The 20,704-nt window shown below is 45.8% G+C and overlaps 1 protein-coding gene across 2 annotated transcripts in view; it reads right to left on the bottom strand.

The window, feature by feature from the left end:
- Nucleotides 1–20,704, bottom strand: part of LOC138281245 (uncharacterized) — a 75,275-nt gene that overhangs the window by 31,265 nt on the left and 23,306 nt on the right. For both annotated transcript variants that reach the window (XR_011200888.1, XM_069219567.1), the window contains exons 2-3: nt 6,681–7,010; nt 4,175–4,432 (exon numbers count right to left, since the gene is read on the bottom strand). Coding sequence is in view for 1 of the 2 variants with exons in the window: in XM_069219567.1 (XP_069075668.1) it covers nt 4,175–4,432; nt 6,681–7,010 (588 nt within the window). In the remaining variant the exon portion in view is untranslated. The remainder of the gene's footprint in view (nt 1–4,174; nt 4,433–6,680; nt 7,011–20,704) is intronic.

Raw genomic sequence — 20,704 nt, 5'->3', positions numbered from 1 at the left:
AGCGTCCCCTCTGTCTCCTCCTCCAAGGGGCGACCTCCTGGTCCTTCCTGGGCCCGGAAAGCACCCATTTTCTTCAACCGCGACCTTTGCAGCTAGCAAGGCTTGTTTGTGGTCTTTCTGTGTGGAAACAACTCTGCATCCTCCAGCACGCCGTGGGACATCTTCTGTGCAAAGGAGAAGTTCCTGGCATCTTCCATTGTTGCAGAATCTTCAGCTTCTTCCACCCTGAGGCAGCCATTTTGAACCTTCATCCTGGGTTTAGTGGGCCCCTGCCCCCCCTGGACACTTTTGTGACTCTTGGACTTGGTCCCCTTCCTTTGCAGGTCCTCAGGTCCAGGAATCCGTCTTCAGTGCTTTGCAGTCTGTTGTGGTCTTTGCAGAATCTCCTATCACAACTTTAGTGTGTTTCTGGGGAAGTAGGGTAACTTTACTCCTACTTTTAAGGGTCTTTGGGGTGGGGTATCTTGAACACCCTTACTGTTTTTTTACACTCCCAGCGACCCTCTACACACTACACTAGGCCTGGGATCCCTAAGTGGTTCGCATTCCACTTTCTTAGTATATGGTTTGTGTTTCCCCTAGGCCTATTGCATCCTATTGTATTCTACAGATTTTGGTTTGTGTGTAGATTCTGTGTATTTTACTTACCTCCTAATGGAGTATATCCTTTGAGATATTTTTGGCACATTGTAACTAAAATAAAGTACCTTTATTTTTAGTAACTCTGAGTATTGTGTTTCTTATGATATAGTGCTATATGATATAAGTGGTATAGTAGGAGCTTTGCAAATCCCCTAGTTCAGCCTAAGCTGCTCTGCTACAGCTACCTCTATCAGCCTAAGCTGCAAGAACACTAATAATCTACTAATAAGGGATAACTGGACCTGGCACAGGGTGTAAGTACCATCAGGTACCCACTATAAGCCAGGCCAGCCTCCTACAAGACCCCAGCGCCTTACCCTTCCCTCTCCTATGTACTGGGCCTCAACTCAACCATAATGGCAGATGGGACACTCTTGGCTTCTAGAGAGCTTAAGACCTTTTGGTGGGTCTCCACTGACTCCAATCTGCAGTCTACAAGACAACAGTAGATCTATTGAACACGGCCTCAGACAGACATAAGGGGCAACAGATGCGAAGTGGACACGTACCGCTCCGCACTATGTAGGCCAACATGTCAGAAGGATGAGAAATGGCAGGAATGGATGGGTCGGCCATACTGTCTTCATTGTCTGACACCTCACTAAAGGGGATACCCAATGATTACCTGGCCCTCATCTCCCCCGTCCACAAACATCTCTCTCCATAGATCACCTCCTCCACTTCTGTCTATCAGATCTCCCACACTAGTCCTCAACATGTCAACAACAGCATCATTGTGGCAGTGGGCAGCAGGGTATTATGGAAGTGTAGTGTCAGAAAGCAGAGGGGCTCCACGGGATAGGAACTGAAGGCACACATCTTTGATTACTAGTAATCTATTATTGCTAGGTATAGCAGCGGTGATGGGACTCTTCCCCTCCCTGCCATTATCCCTCGATGTATGTCAACTTGGGCCCTAATGGGATAGTGAAGTCAAGCACAGTACGAGTGTCTTTGGTGGTATGCCACCACACAGTGGAGGGCCCAGGTGCTTCACCCATCAGAGTGCATTGCACATGGAGGATACATTGGGTAAACATGTCTACTGAGGACTGTGCGGTGCATGAACCCTCACCTACTAGCATCAGTTTCTTCTGTACCGAACAATTGCACACGTTTCCTTCACAAAGTGTCAACCAGGTCCCCCATGCTCCCTATAACAAGATCTCAAAATCCATCCAGTTTGCTTCATTCTTGAAAACCAAGACCGACTGGATACTAATAACTGTGCCATGAAACGTGTTTCTATGGATTTATAGTCTCCAAAACTAAACTCGGACAACAGAGTGGTGGCCACGGTAAAGATCAGCACATGGGGGATTTGTCGCTTCTTCCCGGAGCACGACCTTAAAACCCTGGTCCAATCGCTGGTTCTCTCCAGATTGGACTACTGCAACTCTCTTCTTACTGGCCTTCCCAAATCCCACCTTTCCCCCCTGAAGTCTATTCTCCATTCAGCAGCTCGTTTCATATATGGGGCCAAAAGAAGCGACCACATCACACCCATTTTATCCACCCTCCGTTGGCTTCCCATAGAGGCAAGATCTATCTACAAAACTGAATGTATCACCCACAAAGCCTTGCACTCCTCCTCCCCTTGATACCTGGTGAATAAACTGAAACTCTATGGGGGCTCCAGACCATCACGTAATGCAGAAAAGTTATTGCTTGAACCTCCCATTTTCAAGAAGGAAAGATCGATGGCCCAATCCTTTTCAGGCAACGCGGTGAGAATCTGGAACTCACTTCCGCCTCAGCTTCGGACCACCACCTCTTCCCAGGCCTTCAAAACTGACCTCAAAGCTCTCCTCCTTCAAAGACACTTCCAAATTTAATTCAAGCCCTCTGTTTTCTGAAGGAAGTCCTTCCATTATGGGAAAATCTGTTCTCCATGCCTATAGAAGTGCCTTCCCAGGGTGTTTTTTTGTGTTTTGAGTGTCTGCCATTTAGTGCAGTATTATACCTCTACCTGTATTTTGTACTCTTTTGTAACATGCACACGGCACCTTTCCTTTTACAACGTATCATTTGCTACCTCTTATATCTTGTTTGCTTTTGATTCATGCACAACGGCCACCAGTGCCTCATGTAACGTAACTATAGTTTTAATGTTTGAGTGTCTACCATTTATTGCAATTTTTTTTTTTTTTACCTCTACTCGTACTTTATTTGCTCTTGTAACCTACACACGTCACTTTTTCCTTTCGTAACGTATCGTTTGCTACCTCATGTATTTTTTTGCTCTTGATACCTGCACAATTATCACTTGCCTCTTGTAATGTAACGTTTGTTTTTGTAACAGGCTCACTTGTAATTCTTCTCCTCTTGTATCTTTACTTTGCCTATTGTGAAGCGCTCTGACACCTTCGGGTAAAGTCCGCGCTATATAAAAACGCATTAAATAAATAAATAAATAAATAAAATGGATGTTGAGTGCTAATGCTTCCACAAACTACATCCTCCTCTGGAGCACGACAGCACGGCTGGTATGTAGGTGGAAAATAAAGGATTTTTTTCATCACGTAACACAAAGCCACCAACCATCCTTACTGCAACCAATGGGAGTGCTCACAGAACCTGCTAAAGAACCAGTCGTAGGTACCACCGGAGGTGATGGTGTGTTACTAGCCTGTTACATCCTTCATAGTTTTAGAGCAATGGTTCTTAACCTGTGGTCCGGGGACCACTGGGGGTCCTCAAAGCCTACTCAGGGTGTCAATGACAGTTTTGCTAAATTAAATAATATTGAAATTAAGTATATACATTTTAAATAAGCAAAACTGAAGATTTGAAAACTTTTAATATTTGATTGGGAATTAAACAAAATATTTCAATATTTGAGCATCTGTTTTGTGCGTACTTGTTTTTCTATATCCTTTTGAGGTTCATATCATACAAATTGCTTAGGCCAGGGGTCCCTGACTCCCATAATATCTCAGGTAGGGTCCCCAGTTTCAAGTAATGATTCAGTGGGTGACTACATAAGTCAAAAGGTTAAGAACCTTTATTCTAGAGCACATAAATGACTGACCACATTATCAATTTTTAGGAAACCAAGTGGTATCAAAGTTGGAGTGTGGCCTTTGCCTAACAGAACACTGTTTTTTTTTGGAAGAAGGTGATGGGGTTGGAGTCTTCCACGGTCATTCACCATCAGAACTTAAAGGTGTGCCCTCAAAGAACCTGGGCCCTAGGAAGTCCTCACGGAGGGTGTATCAGACGATTAGTTGTTTGCATTACATCGATTAATACCACCCCAAAAAGACAGTACCTGAGCAAGTCAAACTATATTGCAATGAGTGTGTTGGGTTCAAGTAAACACCAGATCTGAGCAAAAATGTCTAGGCATATCTAAAATATACTTTGCACTTCACACTTTTCGATTAGTAAGAAATTTACAATGCCTCCATGGATCAATGCTAAGAACACAAAGTTAAAATTGTGTCACCCAAATGATTTGCACAAAACTGATCCTATGGGTCGCGAAATGCTAAACAAAAAATGTCAAATTTCTTTGAGGCTAGAAACTTACCAGCGCTTTCTTGGGTAATCTGGTAGGAGGTCTGCAATTGGCTGACTGGGTTCCAGGCGACACAGATGTAGGAGCCTGTTCCTACCTCCTTGATGACCAGTTCCGAGGTGTTTCCCTCACGGGTGATGTCCTGCATCAACTCTCGCCCGTTGTTCCACCACGTGAGGTTCCAGACGTCACCTGAAGCTTCACACATTAGCCGGACACCAGATTCACTACTCGGTTGGATTTTCATCACGTTTACCTCAGAAATGGGCTCTAGGGTTCCAGAGAGAAGATAGACCATCATGAACCTAAAGATCTGCACCATCAGCTCTCAAGCTGTGAACAGCACCACATGCATTCTGGACTTGTAGTTTTGCTTGTTCCATTAAAAGGATGGGGTTGAAAATCCGAGCATGGAAAGTGCTGTTGGCTAGCAGTGCAGAAAGAGTCTCTCCTGTCCGGAGTACTGATAGATGCTGTGACTGGGAACACAACACACACATAAGAAATGTTACTTGAATTATAGAAAAGGTTTGGGGGGAAATGGACTCAAATATGGTTAGGATATGAGCCAAGTGCAGGTAGGCGCAGCACACCTACAACCTCACTGCTTACAAAAGTCTTCAAAGAAGGAATATATTTGTCCAGCTCATTTCAAATTAGTATTCCAGGTTATTTAGGGATGAGTTTTATTTCCTATGAATACTTCACCCTTCCACGCAATGAATTAAATGCCACAACAACCCTTCTGTGATGATGCTTATATCCTGCTCTCGAGCCTTATCAAGAGGCCCTCAGCTGGGAAACTTGTTTAGGATCTTTAAGATGCACCAGTCCCTTTTAGGAGAAGCCACTTTGGTACCCATTGGTGACGTATGTGCATGAGACACATTGATACTGGATGACTGTCTACTCATTTTCACTTCTCAGCTCCCCATCACTATTGTCTAAATTTTGTAAAACAAAACAGCCAACAGCCAGAGCAGCACAATTGACTCCTTCGCTCTTGAGAATCATTGGCAACACAAGTGATGACATGACCTTTCGTCTACTAAAGCCTCTCGATTAAAGACCACTTAAGACTTAATACAGCCTGCATCCTAGTCGAAGGAGAAACATTCACTCCTTTTTCTCTCAGGGTCGACGTACCCAACCAATAGTTCCTTCCAGGTGCTCTTGAGATCAAAGGCAGTCTGGAGCAGACCAATTGATAATGTGGTCCATGAGACCCTTCCCAGAATCCATATCCAACCAATAGTTCTTTCCATGTGCTCTTGGGACCAAAGGCAGTCTGGAGCAGACCAGAGATATTGTGGTCCGAGGGTCCCACTCCAGAATACTGAGTGGCAGAAACCACCTCTGACTAGGGCTAGTGCTTGGGAGTCCTTGTCTCGAGCATCAAAGAACCCCCTGGACACCCATCTGCCCTCTGGAAACAAACATCTTCTCACAACATACTCCCCCAGCCACCCAGAACACTCAGCTTTCTTACCTAGACTTCTCTCAGCAGTAACCATTAGACCTCTGGGATACCCCACACAATGCCCATTTTCGACATGGAAAGAGGTCCTTGGGTCCCATCTACAACCTGCAGCCCATGCCTGGTTGAGCCAGTACAAGTGCCCTGTGCTCAAGTGCACAGAGCAGATCTAGAGGACTTGCCACAGGGCACAGGAGATGTGCATTAACCACTGAGCAAGTGACAAATAAAGCAGATCAAACAATCCTTGCGCCGGGATGGCATTTATGAAAGTGACTTTACTTGTGAGTATTATAGCTCCATTGTGGGTATTCACTAGATTGAATGTCCCCTGCACCCACACTGGCTGGATGATCATACTGCCTCCTGAAGGCCGTTTCCTTGCGTAAGAACAAGAAAGTGAGTCACCCCATCATCTAATCCTCCCCCTCCCTGGAAAGCCAAAAAACATGAACATTAAATAATTCAAAGATGAGGACTAATTACATACTTTCTGGGGAAAGGTTAAGAGCACTTTGTTTTGACAAGAGCCTTTAGGTTTGTGGTTTGGTCATGAGCCTATAGGTTTGTGGCTTTGACGAGACTCCTGGATTATGGCTTTGCTGTCAGTGTAAACCGGGTTTAAGGGGTCAGGTTCTCCCCATAATGTGGACTTTTCACTGCGTTTGTAAAGCTGACTGACCTTTCAAGGGTGCTGCAGCTTGAGGTGGTGAAGTGTCAGTGTACAGGGTGGGGAAAGGAGCGGAGTTATGGGGTGGGGGATCATCCCCATAAAAATATATATATATATATATATATATATATATATATATATATATATATATATATATATATATATATATAAAAGCCATTCACCGCGGGGCAAGCACCGGCGTCGGGAATATAACGGAGTGATAAATCTGTAAATTATTCTCCCTGATCTGTAAACTAGAGAGACATCTTGCAACACAAGCGCACACCTTTGCCCCCACCAAGCATCATCATAAACAAATCCAAACACCCACAGCAAAACACTAAATGCCAGAGCATTTCCATTCTTACCAATGACTTTCAACAGGACATGGTTCTTATCCACAAACATCAAGTGCAGGATGTACAGGCCCTCATCATGGGGGGTCAGGCTGAGTAGCCTCAGTGACGCATTGTTAACGGAAAAGATGATCCGGTGCTGATACTTCTGGAATATTTGTGGCTCATCACTTCCATAGTGATAGGTCAGGATCCACTGAGGTTCCCGATTTCCAGCCTTCTTGACATGCCACTCCAGCACCCCTTCTCCTTGCAGCTCTGTCTCTACCCCGGGGAACAGGACGTCGGATCCATGGTGACCATAGACCTGTAGCTTTGTCGGCTCTGGATGTGCTGCATCTGCTGGAGGTCAATTCAGGGAGAAAAGTAGAGTTAGTGTTTGGGATGTGGCTGCCTTTCCAACTACCATAACAAACAAAACTTCCTCAGTAAGAGTAGACCATGCAAGCTCAGTTGTGGAAGCAGACGGCTGACTCGCAGGGGGATCACTGCCATGGAAACGCCCCACACACAGGACCATTCATGGCCACATTACCAAGAAGATCAACTCTTCAAACGAGGGCATCTCATCAATCGAAACCCCACCCAGATCAGACGTAGGAACAGTAAGGCAAGACGAGGACACATCTCCTCTACCTACACTCCAGGCTTTCAAACTACTTTCTATGGAGTCTAAAACTCGCTCCTGCCTTTAGTTCCCTCACATCAGAGGTCGCTGCCTGGATGGACCTAAATTGCTTGAAGTTGAATGCAGGGAAGACAGAGGTTCTGGTCCTGGGCGAGCAGAGCAATATTTGTCCAATGCATGGTGGCCTGAATGCCCTGGCCCTCCCACCACCTCCCAAGCCCAAGGTAAAAACCAGGGTTACCAGGTTTAGGATAAACTTTCCTTTGATGCCCAAGTCAATGCTCTTTCAGGAAAATGTTTTGGGATACTAAGATTCCTGAAGAAAATTCTTCATTTCTTGCCTGAAGCTGCCAAGAAAACTGTACTCCAGGCACTGGTCTGCTGCAATGCCCTCTAGCTGGGTGTATCGCAGTCCCGCCTCAGCAGGTTGCAACGAGCTCAGAGCATGGCTGCTAGGACATAGCTCAAGGTCCCCAAGCCCCCCTCCATCAGCACTGCTTTGAGGAAACTGCCCTGGCTCCCTGTAAAGCACAGAGTTACTTTTAAGGCTCTATGCTTTTGCACAGGGCCTCGCCTCTCACAGCCCCAAGTACCTGCAGTCTATGTTCCGACAAGGAACTTTAGATCGACCGGTGTAAAATAGGCTTTGATCCCTAAATTCAAAAGAGCCAGAACAGGAAGCTGTGCCTTCAGTTATCTTGCATCAAAAATTTGGAATTCTCTTTCAGCAGGTATCCGGGTAGCCACCTCAAACTCTTTTCAGAAAGAAATTGAAGACCTGGCTTTTCGGAAATGGTTGATTCTCTTCTAGCTGTAAGGGCAACCTGTCTAGCTGTCAGTATTCCAGAGCTGGGACACTTCACTGAAGCAGCCTTGTGCTCTACAAATCACATTTTATTATTAATTTTACCTACCAACTAACTTCTGCTCTCTCATTAGAGTGTAAACGTGTGCATTTGCTGTGATCCATGCTTTGATCCTCAGAAACATAAATGGTTTTGTCAATGCCTACAACACTTATAACAAACGTACCTTGACATAAAGCCCAGGTCACTGCTTTTTCTCCATTTTTTATTCATCCCACCTTTTTCACAACACATTTTTTGCTTTTTTACCTAAATAAAACTCAAGGCCCTTGTATGACCATGTCAGCATCCTTATGTACACTCTAGCAAGGCACCACAAGGGTTTGATATCCCACCACCTTCAGAAAGTAAACAGCCCCTGAAATGCTGCCCAAGTCCTCACAGGTCACAGTGCCACTCCACAGGCACACAGGTGCGTCCTAGGGGAGCTGGTCAGCTCGAGGGAGCCTTTTAAACACAAGGGGGAGGGAGTACACTGCTTCTCATCCCAGCACAGTTCACCCTAACATTAGTGGTATCACTGATGAAGTCATTCACAACACCTATTCAAATTACTCATTAAACGTCTACAATCACATACAGCATAGAAGTACCATGTGTACATGCCTGCATGTACAGAGACATCCTGGTCCTAGAGGGAAGCATAGCTCAGAATTGTAAAAGCTAATTGGTGCTTACTTCACCTGCCAGTAGAGCTTTGAGGGCAAGCAGTGCTCCATGTTAAACAAGGTAAAGGGTGAGCGCAAATAATGAGTTGTAAGGACACATTTCACATTGCATGTGGTTCAAATCCAAGGAACTTGGCAACACAACAGAATATTGATATCTGCAGCATTCCAGGCCCACAGGCTTTCACCACCTCTAAACTGAAGAGATCCAATTAACTTCACATCTGCTCAACGATCTGAAACAATAAATAAATATGTGTGGGCCCCCGAGGGCAGATGGAGGTAATCACCTACCTTTCAAACTCAGAATAGACATAAAGGGAAACCTCTTCACCATGCAAAATCTTCCTTCTTAATAAACTCTCTTACGTGGTTCTCTGTCTGCTCCAGAAAGATTTTTCTGGACAATCAAAAAAGAGCTCACAAGCCCAAAACCTAATACGCAACGATCAAAGGCCACAACCCTTTTGCTACTGATTACCTTCAAAGGTGCAAGATGTTTAGTCTAATCCCTACAACTAGACAAGTTTAGACAGCATGGATGTATTTCCATTTTTGGACTGATTTTAACACATTTCTGCACTCGTAGTTATCTGTCCTATTGATTTTGCATGACCCTTCAGAGAGCAGCAAATGGCGTGTTTTGAGTAGACCAAGGACTTGCTGTGGGTCTCAATGTTGTCTACAGCATTCATGCTTTCCCCATGATCCAGGCTGCTGCCAATGGGCACTTACATCTAAGTGTGCTGCTTTTAATCATTCTAGAAGTAATGTTTGGGCCACTGGAATTATGTGATTCTGCTGTCACAGCATTTTTCACATAATTATGAATTTGCCACATAATCCATCATCTGCTCCATAATATGCAGATTTCAACAAAAAAACAAATTTTGTTTCTAGCTCAAACGGATCAAAAGTTACAAAAAATTCAGCAACATATGTTCAGGCACAGTGGAAGGCCGCTCGCATAGGTTAAATGGTCATCTTTAATTTGCTTATTTCTACACTTAGTTGTTAAATTGATACTACTGAGGTGAAATATTTACCCAGACAGTATTACCATGTGTACAAAAATAACAAAATAATGGACGAGTGCTATCAAACAATGTGCCACATTAGGCCACATAATTTGCCTTTTCTTGCCGCATAACTTACTCACCCCTGCCCCAATTTGGTGCTCTCCTGCCACACAATTCCAGTGGCCCTGAGTAATGTATATTACACCCCTTTACTATTTCCACCCTCTTCACCCCCTCTGCAGGGACAGGCAACATTCAATGCTTGCAGAAGTGATGTGGAGCCACCCTGCTGGTGGTGCCAGAGGGGTCCAACGTGTATTGGCATCCATTGCATGTTGCCCTGCCTTACAGCATCCATTTTAGGACATCCTCATCCCTACTTCTCATCCAACATACATCATCCCTACTTCTCATCCATTATCCCTACTTCTCTTCCATCATCCCTACTTCTCATCCCTCATCCTCACCCCTACTCCTCATCCATCATCCCTACTTATCATTACTTCTCATTTATCATCACTACTTTTCATCCATCTACATCATCCCTACTTCTCATCCATAATCCCTACTTCTCTTACATCATCCCTACTTCTCTTCCATCATTCCTACTTCTCAACCATCATCCCTACTTCTCATCCATCACCCCTAATTCTCATCCATCACCCCTAATTCTCATCCACCACCCCTAATTCTCATCCATCATCCCTACTCCTTATCCCCCAATCATACCAACACATTGTCAGTTTTGTGAAATACATTGCAACAGCCAATCAGTTATGAGAGAGAGCTGCATTCTATTTCACTGAAAAACAGCTCCCTCGTTGCATGTGCTGGGTGAAGAGGGGGGAGAGGAAAGGCCACTGTGTGTTTGTTTCCAGTAAATTCAAGGCTGCACAACATGTCAGTTTATTTAGCAATACAGCATCCATTTTAGGACATCCTCATCCCTACTTCCCATCCATCATCCCGGCTTCTCTTCCATCATCCCTACTTCTCATCCCTCAGACCTACTTCTCATTCATCATATATCATCCTTACTTCTCATCCATCATCCCTACTTCTCTTCCATCATATATCATCCCTACTTCTCATCCATCATATATCATCCCTACTTCTCATTCATCATACCTACTTCTCATCCATCATACATCATCTCTACTTCTCCTCCATCATCCCTGCTTCTCATCCACCATACATCATCCCTACTTCTCATCCCTCATCCCTGCTTCTCATCCCATCATCCCTGCTTCTCTTCCATCATACATCATCCCTACTTCTCATCCATCATCCCTGCTTCTCATCCCTGCTTCTCAACCCTGCTTCTGCTCCATCATCCCTACTTCTCATCCATCATTTCTACTTCTCCTCCATCATCCCTGCTTCTCATCCATCATACATCATCCCTACTTCTCATCCCTGCTTCTCTTCCATCCCTATTTCTCATCCATCATCCCTGCTTCTCTTCCATCATCCCTGCTTCTCTTCCATCATCCCTGCTTCTCATCCATCATCCTCTACTCCTCATCCATCATCCCCTACTCCTCATCCATCATCCCCTACTCCTCATCCCTCAACACTCCTTCTCATCCCTACTTCTCTTCCATCATCCCCACTTCTCTTCCATCATTCCTACTTCTCACCCCTCATCCCTACTCCTCATCCATCATCCCTCAGTCATACCAACACATTTTCAGTTTTGTGAAACACACCATCACACTGATGGGTTGGGAACAGCCAATCAGAGTTATGAAAGAGAGCTGCATTATATTTCACTGAAAAACACGCTTCTTATTGCACATGCTGGGTGAAGAAGGAGGAGAGGAAATGCAGCTGTGTGTTTGTTTCCAGTGAAATCAAGGCTGCACAATATTTCATTTTATGTAACTAAGGTGGTCATTATGACACTGGCGGTCTTTGAACGCCAGGGCCAAAATGACCGGAGCACTACCAACAGGCTGGCGGTGCCTCCTGGCGTATTTGGACCGCGGTCGCACCGCCGGGGCCGGCGGTATCGCGCCACTTTAGCCCCGGCGGTGATAATCCGCCAGGGCTGGGGACTATGACTCCCCTACCGCCAGCCTGTTTCTGGCGGTTTTCACCGCCAGGAAGAGGCTGGAGTTAAGGGGACTCAGGGGGGCCCTGGGGGCCCCTGCACTGCCCATGCACTTGGCATGGGCAGTGCAGGGGCCCCCAGGCAGAGCCCTGTCACGCAGTTCACTGCCCGAATTTCGGGCAGTGAAATGCGCGACGGGTGCTACTGCACCCGCTGCACATCAGCATTGCCACCGGCTCTATTACGAGCCGGCGGCAATGTTGATGTGACTTTTCCGCTGGCCCAGCGGAAAAGTCATAATAGGGACCCACCCATACTGCCAGCACGCGCGGTATTCTGGCTCCTGCAACCTCGGCGATCTGCAAGGCAGACCGCCGAGGTTGTAATGACCCCCTAAGTGTTTTTCTGTTTACACAGGCCTCTGGAGAAAGCTCTGCTGGTTTGGAAAATACAAGGAGCCCACAGCTTGGGCCACAAATCAGCTCTTGGAGAAAGGGTTATACAGCTCATCTACAGTTCAACCCAAAACCTTTCTGGTTTCAGCTTCATATGTAGAAAGAAAATGTTTAAAACCAGCTCTGCAATCTAATTCATCCAAATCTTTTCTGGTTTCATTTTTATTTGTAGCAAATAAAGTGTTTAAATCTGAGGCTGCTTTTATCTCTGAGAGCTGTTTTTTTTTCTTTTCTGAAACCACAAAGGTTTTCATTGAACTGTAGATGAACTGTATAACCCTTTCTCCAAGAGCTGATTTGTGGCCCAAGCTGTGGGCTTTTTGTATTTTCCAAACCTGCAGAGCTTTCTGCAGAGGCCTGTGCAAACAGAAAAACACTTAGTTAAATAAGTAGGGATGATGGAAGATGTAAGGATGATGGATGGTAAGCAGGGACGATGGATGATGGATGAGAAGCAGGGATGATGTATGAGAAGCATGGATGATGGATGAGAAGCAGGGATGATGGATGAGAAGCATGGATGATGGATGATGGATGAGAAGCATGGATGAGAAGAAGGGATGATGTATGATGGATGAGAAGCATGGATGATGGATGAGAAGCACTGATGATGGAGGAGAAGTAGGGATGATGTATGATGGATGACAAGTAGGGATGATGTATGATGGATGAGAAGCATGGATGATGTATGATGGATGAGAAGCAGGGATGATGTATGATGGATGATGTATGATAGATGAGAAGCATGGATGATGGATGACAAGCATTGATGATGGAGTAGAAGTAGGGATGATGTATGATAGGAGGGAAGTAGGGATGATGGAGGAGACGTATGGGATGATGTATGATGGATGAGAAGTAGGGATGATGTTAGATGGATGAGAAGTAGGGATGATGGATGAGAAATAGGGATGATGGAATAGCAGGGATGATGGATGAGAAGTAGGGATGATGGATGAGAAGTTGTCCTGCCTTGTGCCACTCTGCTATTGATTGCACAGGATGGCATGCCCTCCCTGTGATATGGCCAGAGGCGAAAAGGCCAGCTGCTTTCCATGGTCCTAGGCATGGCTGGACCCGACACCCCCCCCCAACCCCACCCCGGCCCCCGGTAAGGGAGGCAGTGAGCTTGGCATCATGTATGACCCCGTGTTTTATATGGAGATTATATCTGAGACAATAATGGACCAAGAGGGTATTAATGCTGGGTTTTAAATCAAAGAAAAATATAAAGGTTAAGGGTGGAATAGTTTTTTCACTCTCAGCCAAGGCTAATCACTCCAGGTGGTATTCCATTCCATTCCATCATGTTGCCCATAGGGGGATTGTAATTAGTTGCAAACAATATGCCCTGGCCCTGCTTCCTATAGGAACAGTACAGGCCGGATTACTAAACCAGCTCCTACCTCAAAGGGACACAAACAATCACAGACAGATGCTGGCCTCTCTGGGCCCAGGTTACCCCCTTCCTATTAACTAGGCGCTGCGTCCCATAACAAGATAACCAACCGCTCCTTGGTGGTCACCGTGCAGAACACGGAAACACCTTTCCAACCACACACCCTGCACTGTGTAGCGTCCTCTCCGTGTAGGCAAGCGCTTCGGGGCCCCACTGAGCGGCAGTAAGCGCTAGATAAATATTACAATACAATACAAAGCAGCAACCACTGGTGCAACTGTATTTGCCGTGTTATTTCGCGTCCCTGTAGGGTTTCTATGGTACATCCCTTCTGACAAAAGCCGGCACGGGGGCTGTCTGCAGCAACACAGCGCTATCTGTAAGAGGGTGGACATTTCCGTTCGGAATCAGGCAGGAGAAAATGTACTTTAACAGCTCGTTCTTTTACACCAGCGGGAGATTCCCTAAATGGCTTTTAAAAATAAACTGCTGACAGTTGTATTTGCTTCCAGGAAACCCCTGTTGAAAGTTTACCTACGTTTGATACAGAGATATTTCGTGCCCATGTTTACATGGAATCTATATTCTTCCTGGCGGCCTCAGTCAGGGGGAAAAGGACCCATTTCTCGTGTTTTTACAGTTTGGAAGGGGCCGGAGCTGGCACTTAAGAAACACTGAAAATCTGCTTTTCTTTTGGAATCGACAAATCTGCCTCCGTTTGCTTAGATATTAATTTAGGAATAGTTTAGACCTCTCTGGAAACTTTTGAAATTAGTTCGGCTTGCATTTGTCATTTTAAGTTTTTTGTGTAAAAGGGGTAAGAGGGAGGAAATAGCCAGAAAATCAAAATACTACCCCGCCCCCTCCTTTAAATTAAAGCGCTGATGGTGTCATTGCAAGCAAAGCAAATTAGCCTGATTCTCCCTAAAATAGGTTCATTGACTCTTATCCAAGCATCTATACATTCATCCTATTACCATTTTATCCATCCGCTTATACTCACAATTTCACATTTCTATTCTGTCATCCATTCATATCTTCACCCATCATTCAATCGTTCACCATTCCGTCAGTCCATGGCCATTCCGCCCAGCAATTCATTCACACATCCATCCGCTATGCATTCATCTGTCCAAACATCCATCCATCCATCAATAAATCCATCTAACCGTCAGCTGATTATTTTGCCCATCCATCTATTCACACTATCACCTTTCCATTTACTCTGCAATCAATTCATTCATTCATCCGTTCATCCATCCACCTGTAAATCCTTTCACATTCATCCACCCATTCAGCCATGTCTCTTACCCTCATTCCCACCTTTCTTTCTCGCTCCTATCTACCCATCTCTTTCTTCCTGGCTTCCTCTTACTTTCCTATTTTATCATCTGCCCCCGTTGTCCCCATTTCCTTAAATGTATCTTCTCGTCCTCTTCACTGAATCTGGCATTTCCTTATAGCACCAATTATGAGGTGTTCTCTGCCCTGTTGCAGTAAAGAGACCCATGAGGAACCCCATCTTCTTGAAAGCTGCCGAGGGGGGGTGAAGAGGTTTTCACTACCCCCCTCCCCTCGGATTGGAGATCTAACCAGGCTTAGGGCCTGGTTTAGATATAAATCAGGCCCTTCATTCTAGACTTTACTCAAAACTGGATTCTGACGTGGAACAGGAACGGAGCAAAATCTGCTGGCCTTATCGACACTGATGGCTGCTGGGCTTAAACTTGCATCTGGCCTGTTGTTAGCATGGGATGCTGATGATGTCATCATGTGCGTCACCACAATCCATGCATTCAATGGACCAGGGTTGGGAGTTTGTCACCATCCTTGCAGGTTGGTGGTTTGGCCTGTACTTGAATCAAGAAGAGATCGCATTATTGGAACTTATCAATGACCAAAGCAATTAACATAAAATCGTAGCTTTATATACGTTTTATTGATTTTAAATCAGTGTTCATAATTACGGGCAAAGTTAATTGAGTCTAAAATCCCCTCACTGGATATTTATTCTGGACGAACAAGACTGTAATGTATCCGACTTCTTTCCTCTGTAACAAAGTGTTGTTAATGTGTGTCAGGTGCGAATCTGTCCCACAAGCCAATGAAACAGTAAATGTAATAAAGAGATTTACAAAAAAAAATAAAAAAAGTTTGAACTCCCCTGGCACATTTTAAAAGGCGGATTCCCATACTTGAGTTTGCAGCAAGACTGGTAATCAGGGGTAAATATGAAAAAAAAAAAAATATCCTACATTTTACTGGGGTTTTACAAGACCCTGCTATAGCCCCAGTTCTTTTTAACTTGTTGGTGACGGGTCTGGTAAAAGTCTTTGACGCGCAACTGTTGATGCCCTCAAAAGAGACCACATACATTTGGCTATTCTACGCGGATGATAAGACCCCTAAAGACCCACAACTTCCTTGGACTTTTTAGAGTCCTGCTGTAAGCTAATGACCTGGAAATCAATTTGGCGAAGACAAAAGTTATGACATTGGGACCTGCAAAACCATGGAAAAAGGGTGTCTGGTTTCAGAACTCCAGGAAAATGGATCTGGTCACCTCTTACAAATATCTAGGCCAGTGGTTCCCAACTTGTGGGTCGGGGACCCCTGGGGGTCCGCAAAGCCTCCTCAGGAGGTCCGCGACTGCTTAGAAAATGTAATAATATTAGGTTCCAACTATCAGTAATGACTCAGTGGGGGTCCCGGGTTCCAATAATGATTCAGTGGGGGCCCCCATGCTCCAGTATTGATAAAATGGGGGTCCACAGAAGTCAAAAGGTTGGGAACCACTGATCTAGGCATCATTTTTTGATAGCCTGGGCTCTTTCAATGTCTCCTAAAGCTTCCTCAAATCTAAAGTGACAGCCTTGATCACAGCTTTTATCGTCTTGTACGCCTCTCTGCAGGGCCAATGACCACGGAAGCACCGCCAACAGGCTGGCGGTGCTTCCTGGCCAATTCTGACCGCAGCGGTAAAGCCACGGTCTGAAAAGGGAAACGGGCGGTTTCCCGCCGGTTTTCCCCTGGCCAAAGGAATCCTCCATGGGGGATTCCGACCCCCTTCCCGCCAGCCTGTTCCTGGCAGGTTACACCGCCAGAAAGAGGCTGGCGGGAACGGGTGTCGTGGGGCCCCTGGGGGGCCCCTGCACTGCCCATGCCACTGGCATGGGCAGTGCAGGGGCCCCCTAACAGGGCCTCAGCAAGAGTTTCAGTGTCTGCTTGGCAGACACTGAAAATCACGACGGGTGCCACTGCACCCGTCGCACCTCAGCAAATCCGCCGGCTCCATTCGGAGCCGGCTTCATCTTTGCTGGGGCTTTCCCGCTGGGCCGGCGGGCGATCTTTTGGAGATCGCCCACCGGCCCAGCGGGAAAGTCGGAATGACCCTCGCGGTCTTGTGACCGCGGAGCAGTCTTCCGACGGGGGAACTTTGGCGGGCGGCCTCCGCCGCCCGCCAAAGTCGGAATGACCCCCTAAGTGTTAACTTTTTTAGTGTGCCTTCCGTTTGCTTTTTCCTCGTTTTCCCTGTTTTCTCCTTGCTTCCTAACCCTTTTCTATGTCTTCTCCTTGCTTTTCCCTCGTTTTCACAGTTTTCTCCTTGCTTCTTAACCCTTGTGTCTTCTCCTTGCTTTTATCTTGTTTTCACTGTTTTCTCCTTGCCTCTTAACCCTTTTCTATGTCTTCTCCTTGCTTTCCCCTCATTTTCACTGTTTTCTCCTTGCTTCCTATCCCTTTGTGTGTCTTCTCCCTGCTTTTCCCTCGTTTTCACTGCTTTCTCTGGGACCTGCAAGCACTTGCATACCCTGTCGGTCATTAGATACACTTTACAAATTCTGATTGATTAAGTCGGTACATCTTGAAGGACATTTCAAACAAATCCCAGTCAATCAGTGAATGCTGCGATCTACAGACTCAATAAACCGGTTTGAGCTCCAGGACTACTGGCTAGCACCAATGTCTCTCAAATGTTTTTTTTTTTTTTAAAGTTGCTAATTCTCTGCCAAAAAGCATAGTTTCTCGAGGACATAAAGGTCTTCATATCTCGTTCGCATGCCTGGTGTGTGAACAGTGGTGGTTCTTCCTAAAGGGTGGAGGAGCGTCACCCCGCCTGCTGCAAGTGTGGAGGAAGGGCTGATTGGAGGCATCAGCAGGGTGACTAGCAAAGCGTGCCAATGCGGATTGCGCATGGCATAATGTTCGGCTGTCTTGCTATGGCCAGCCCAACATGTGCAGTTCAGGCCGCACCAATCCCAGCGGTGTTAAACAGCCGGGGGGTTGCAGGCACAGGCCCCAAGCCTCAAAGGGAGCGCTGCTCCAACAAATCCTGGAGCTTCTCTCATGCTGAAAACGACACAAGGGAAGCTCTAGGACTGATTAGTTTTGTGTTGACTTTTTGTAGATGTCAACCATCTTCTTTCCCTTTCGAACCTGATGGCTTGGCTGGACGGCTGCTCTCAGAACACAGTTTACTTGCAATTGTGGGGTCCCTGGAGATAAATATTGCACCCTTTATCTGCTGCAGTACACAGAGTGTGTGTGACCTCATGGTTCAGTTTGGAGTTCCTCTTTTCTCGCTCAGTTGTTGAACCTCCAGACTCAGACACTCATGATGGCGTAAGTAGCCACTGAGGCAACATCTGTACGTTTTTCAGCATTGCGCCACATCACGCCATACGATCCTGTGATTCTGAGGCCACATTATGACTGCAACTTGGGTGTTTTTGGCTTAGGAAAAGTCAATTGATCAGGTTATTAATTTTTAATCAAGGAACAGTTGCACATGTGATCACTTCCCCATGCCCAATGCTTAAATGTGACTTTCTAAAAAGGCTACGCACCCCATGTTGGAATTCTTTTCACAGAAGCTATATAGGTCCTCTAATTTTATTGGGGAGACAAACAAACTAGCCTCTGTGTCAATTTAAAATATTCCTAATATGAAGTCTGCATGATCTTGAAATTGCTAAAGTAATATAAGGAATTCAAAGGTGGAAGTTAATTTACGGAGTGAACTAGTAGAACTGGGCATTATTCTTACTCAATCACTTCTTTCAAAATTACTTGAATATGTTTGCTTATGAACTTTAGGAATTTAACAGGGGTTATACAAGACGCTCTTAATCCATTGAGTGGCGAACAGACTTTGGCCTTGGTCTTACTCCATCAATCTCTTATTTATGGCTCGCTCAGACCTGATATCAGATTAATTTTGCGCAAGTACTTTATGAATGTATGTATAGAAGTATCACAAGCCCTCTTGATTCTGTTAAGGAGACAGCAAAATTCAGACTTGTGTTCGTTTGAGTAGCCCTCCAATGCATGTCTCCTTTCTAGGTGCAATCCTGTGCTGTCTGCTTTGCTAACAACATCTTTAGGGCATTGGGAAAGCTTCCCTGGGAATGCCTTCGGCCCACTGCTTACCACTGACTTTGTGGTTCGTCATTCACATTTGATTGTGCTCTATTTGCTGGCTCTATTTGTTTTCGGCTGTCCAGGGTGAGTGAGTTCATCCCTTCTGTTGCCCAAACCCTATTTACAGTCTTCTTCAAACAAAAATGGATTTCTATAAACAGGCCTTTAAATCTTGTTCTTATCTTGGCACATTTGCTGTGCATTCAAAGACAGAGGTCAAAGGTCAGGCTAGCTACTCTACCCTATGCCAATCTACTCTGCCGCACTACAGTCTACTCTGAAACAATCTACTCTATGCCCCTGCAATCTAACCTGCCCCACACCACGTCACTCTATTCCATGCTGCTGCACTTTACGCCACTCCACTCTATGCCAGTACACTCTGCTTCACTGCACTCTACGCCACTCTACTGCATTCTTTGCCACTTTACTCTACACCTCTCTGCTCTGCACCACTCTACTCTATCCCACTCTGCTACGCACCACAGCACAATTTGCCACTGCACTCTAAACCAGTCAATGCCACTCTATTCTGCAACACTGCACGCTATGCCACTACACCAAAGCACTTTACATCACTACTCCATGCCACTGCAGTCTACACTGCACTACTCCACACCACTTTACTCTACTCTGAAACAATCTACTCTACGCCACTCCACTCTATGCCACTCTAGACCAATGAACTATATGCCACTGCACTTTACACACACTACTCTGTACCACTGCACTCTACGCCACTTGTGCCACTCTATTCTACTATGCATCACTGCATGCTACGCCACTGCTCTGTCCCACTCTATTCTGCGCTGACACTCTACTCTGCATCACTGCACATCATTGCCCTCTATGCTACTCTATCCTACTTTCCACCAGTGTACTCTACGCCACTGCAACTTGCAAGGCTACACTCACGACACAGAACTCATTGCCACTCTCCTCTGTCCCATTGCCCTCTATGCCACTGAACTCTACCCTGAACTACACCACTCTATGCCACTTCACTCTACTCTGAAACAATCAACTCTGTGTCACTGCACTCTACGCGAGACGAAGCTCCTCTGCTATGGCAGAGGAGCATCACCCCCCACCAGCAGCAACAGCTGCAAAACTTTTACAAGAAAACTAAAATAAACTGTTCATTACCATTTTCTTGTGAAAGGGGCAGGGCCACGGGCGATGACAGGGATGGAGGGGGAGCCACAGCCCTCCCCCTTTGTGCACATGTGTGTTTGGCTGGCCGTCTTGGGCTGGCAAAACACACATGCACACTAGGCTCTGTCCAACCTGCGTTGCCGGGTTGGAGACAGCAGGCAGAGACTTCCACTCTGCCTCAGAGCGCCCTTGCTGGGTGCTCTGTCCAATCCTACAGCAGCTTTCATGCTGCCAGCAGCATGAAAGCAGCGATAGGATTGGACACAGGGCAGACTGGAAGCATGTGCCTGCAGTCGAGGACCGAGGAGTGGTGCTGCAAGAAAGATATACTTTATTTATTATATTGTTTGTCATCCCCCGGCCGTGTGCCACCCG

The sequence above is a fragment of the Pleurodeles waltl genome, unplaced genomic scaffold, assembly GCF_031143425.1.
Source record: "Pleurodeles waltl isolate 20211129_DDA unplaced genomic scaffold, aPleWal1.hap1.20221129 scaffold_73, whole genome shotgun sequence".
Taxonomy (NCBI): domain Eukaryota; kingdom Metazoa; phylum Chordata; class Amphibia; order Caudata; family Salamandridae; genus Pleurodeles; species Pleurodeles waltl.
The sequence above is the reverse complement of the archived record's forward strand: the minus strand, read 5'-3'. Positions and strand labels throughout refer to the sequence as shown.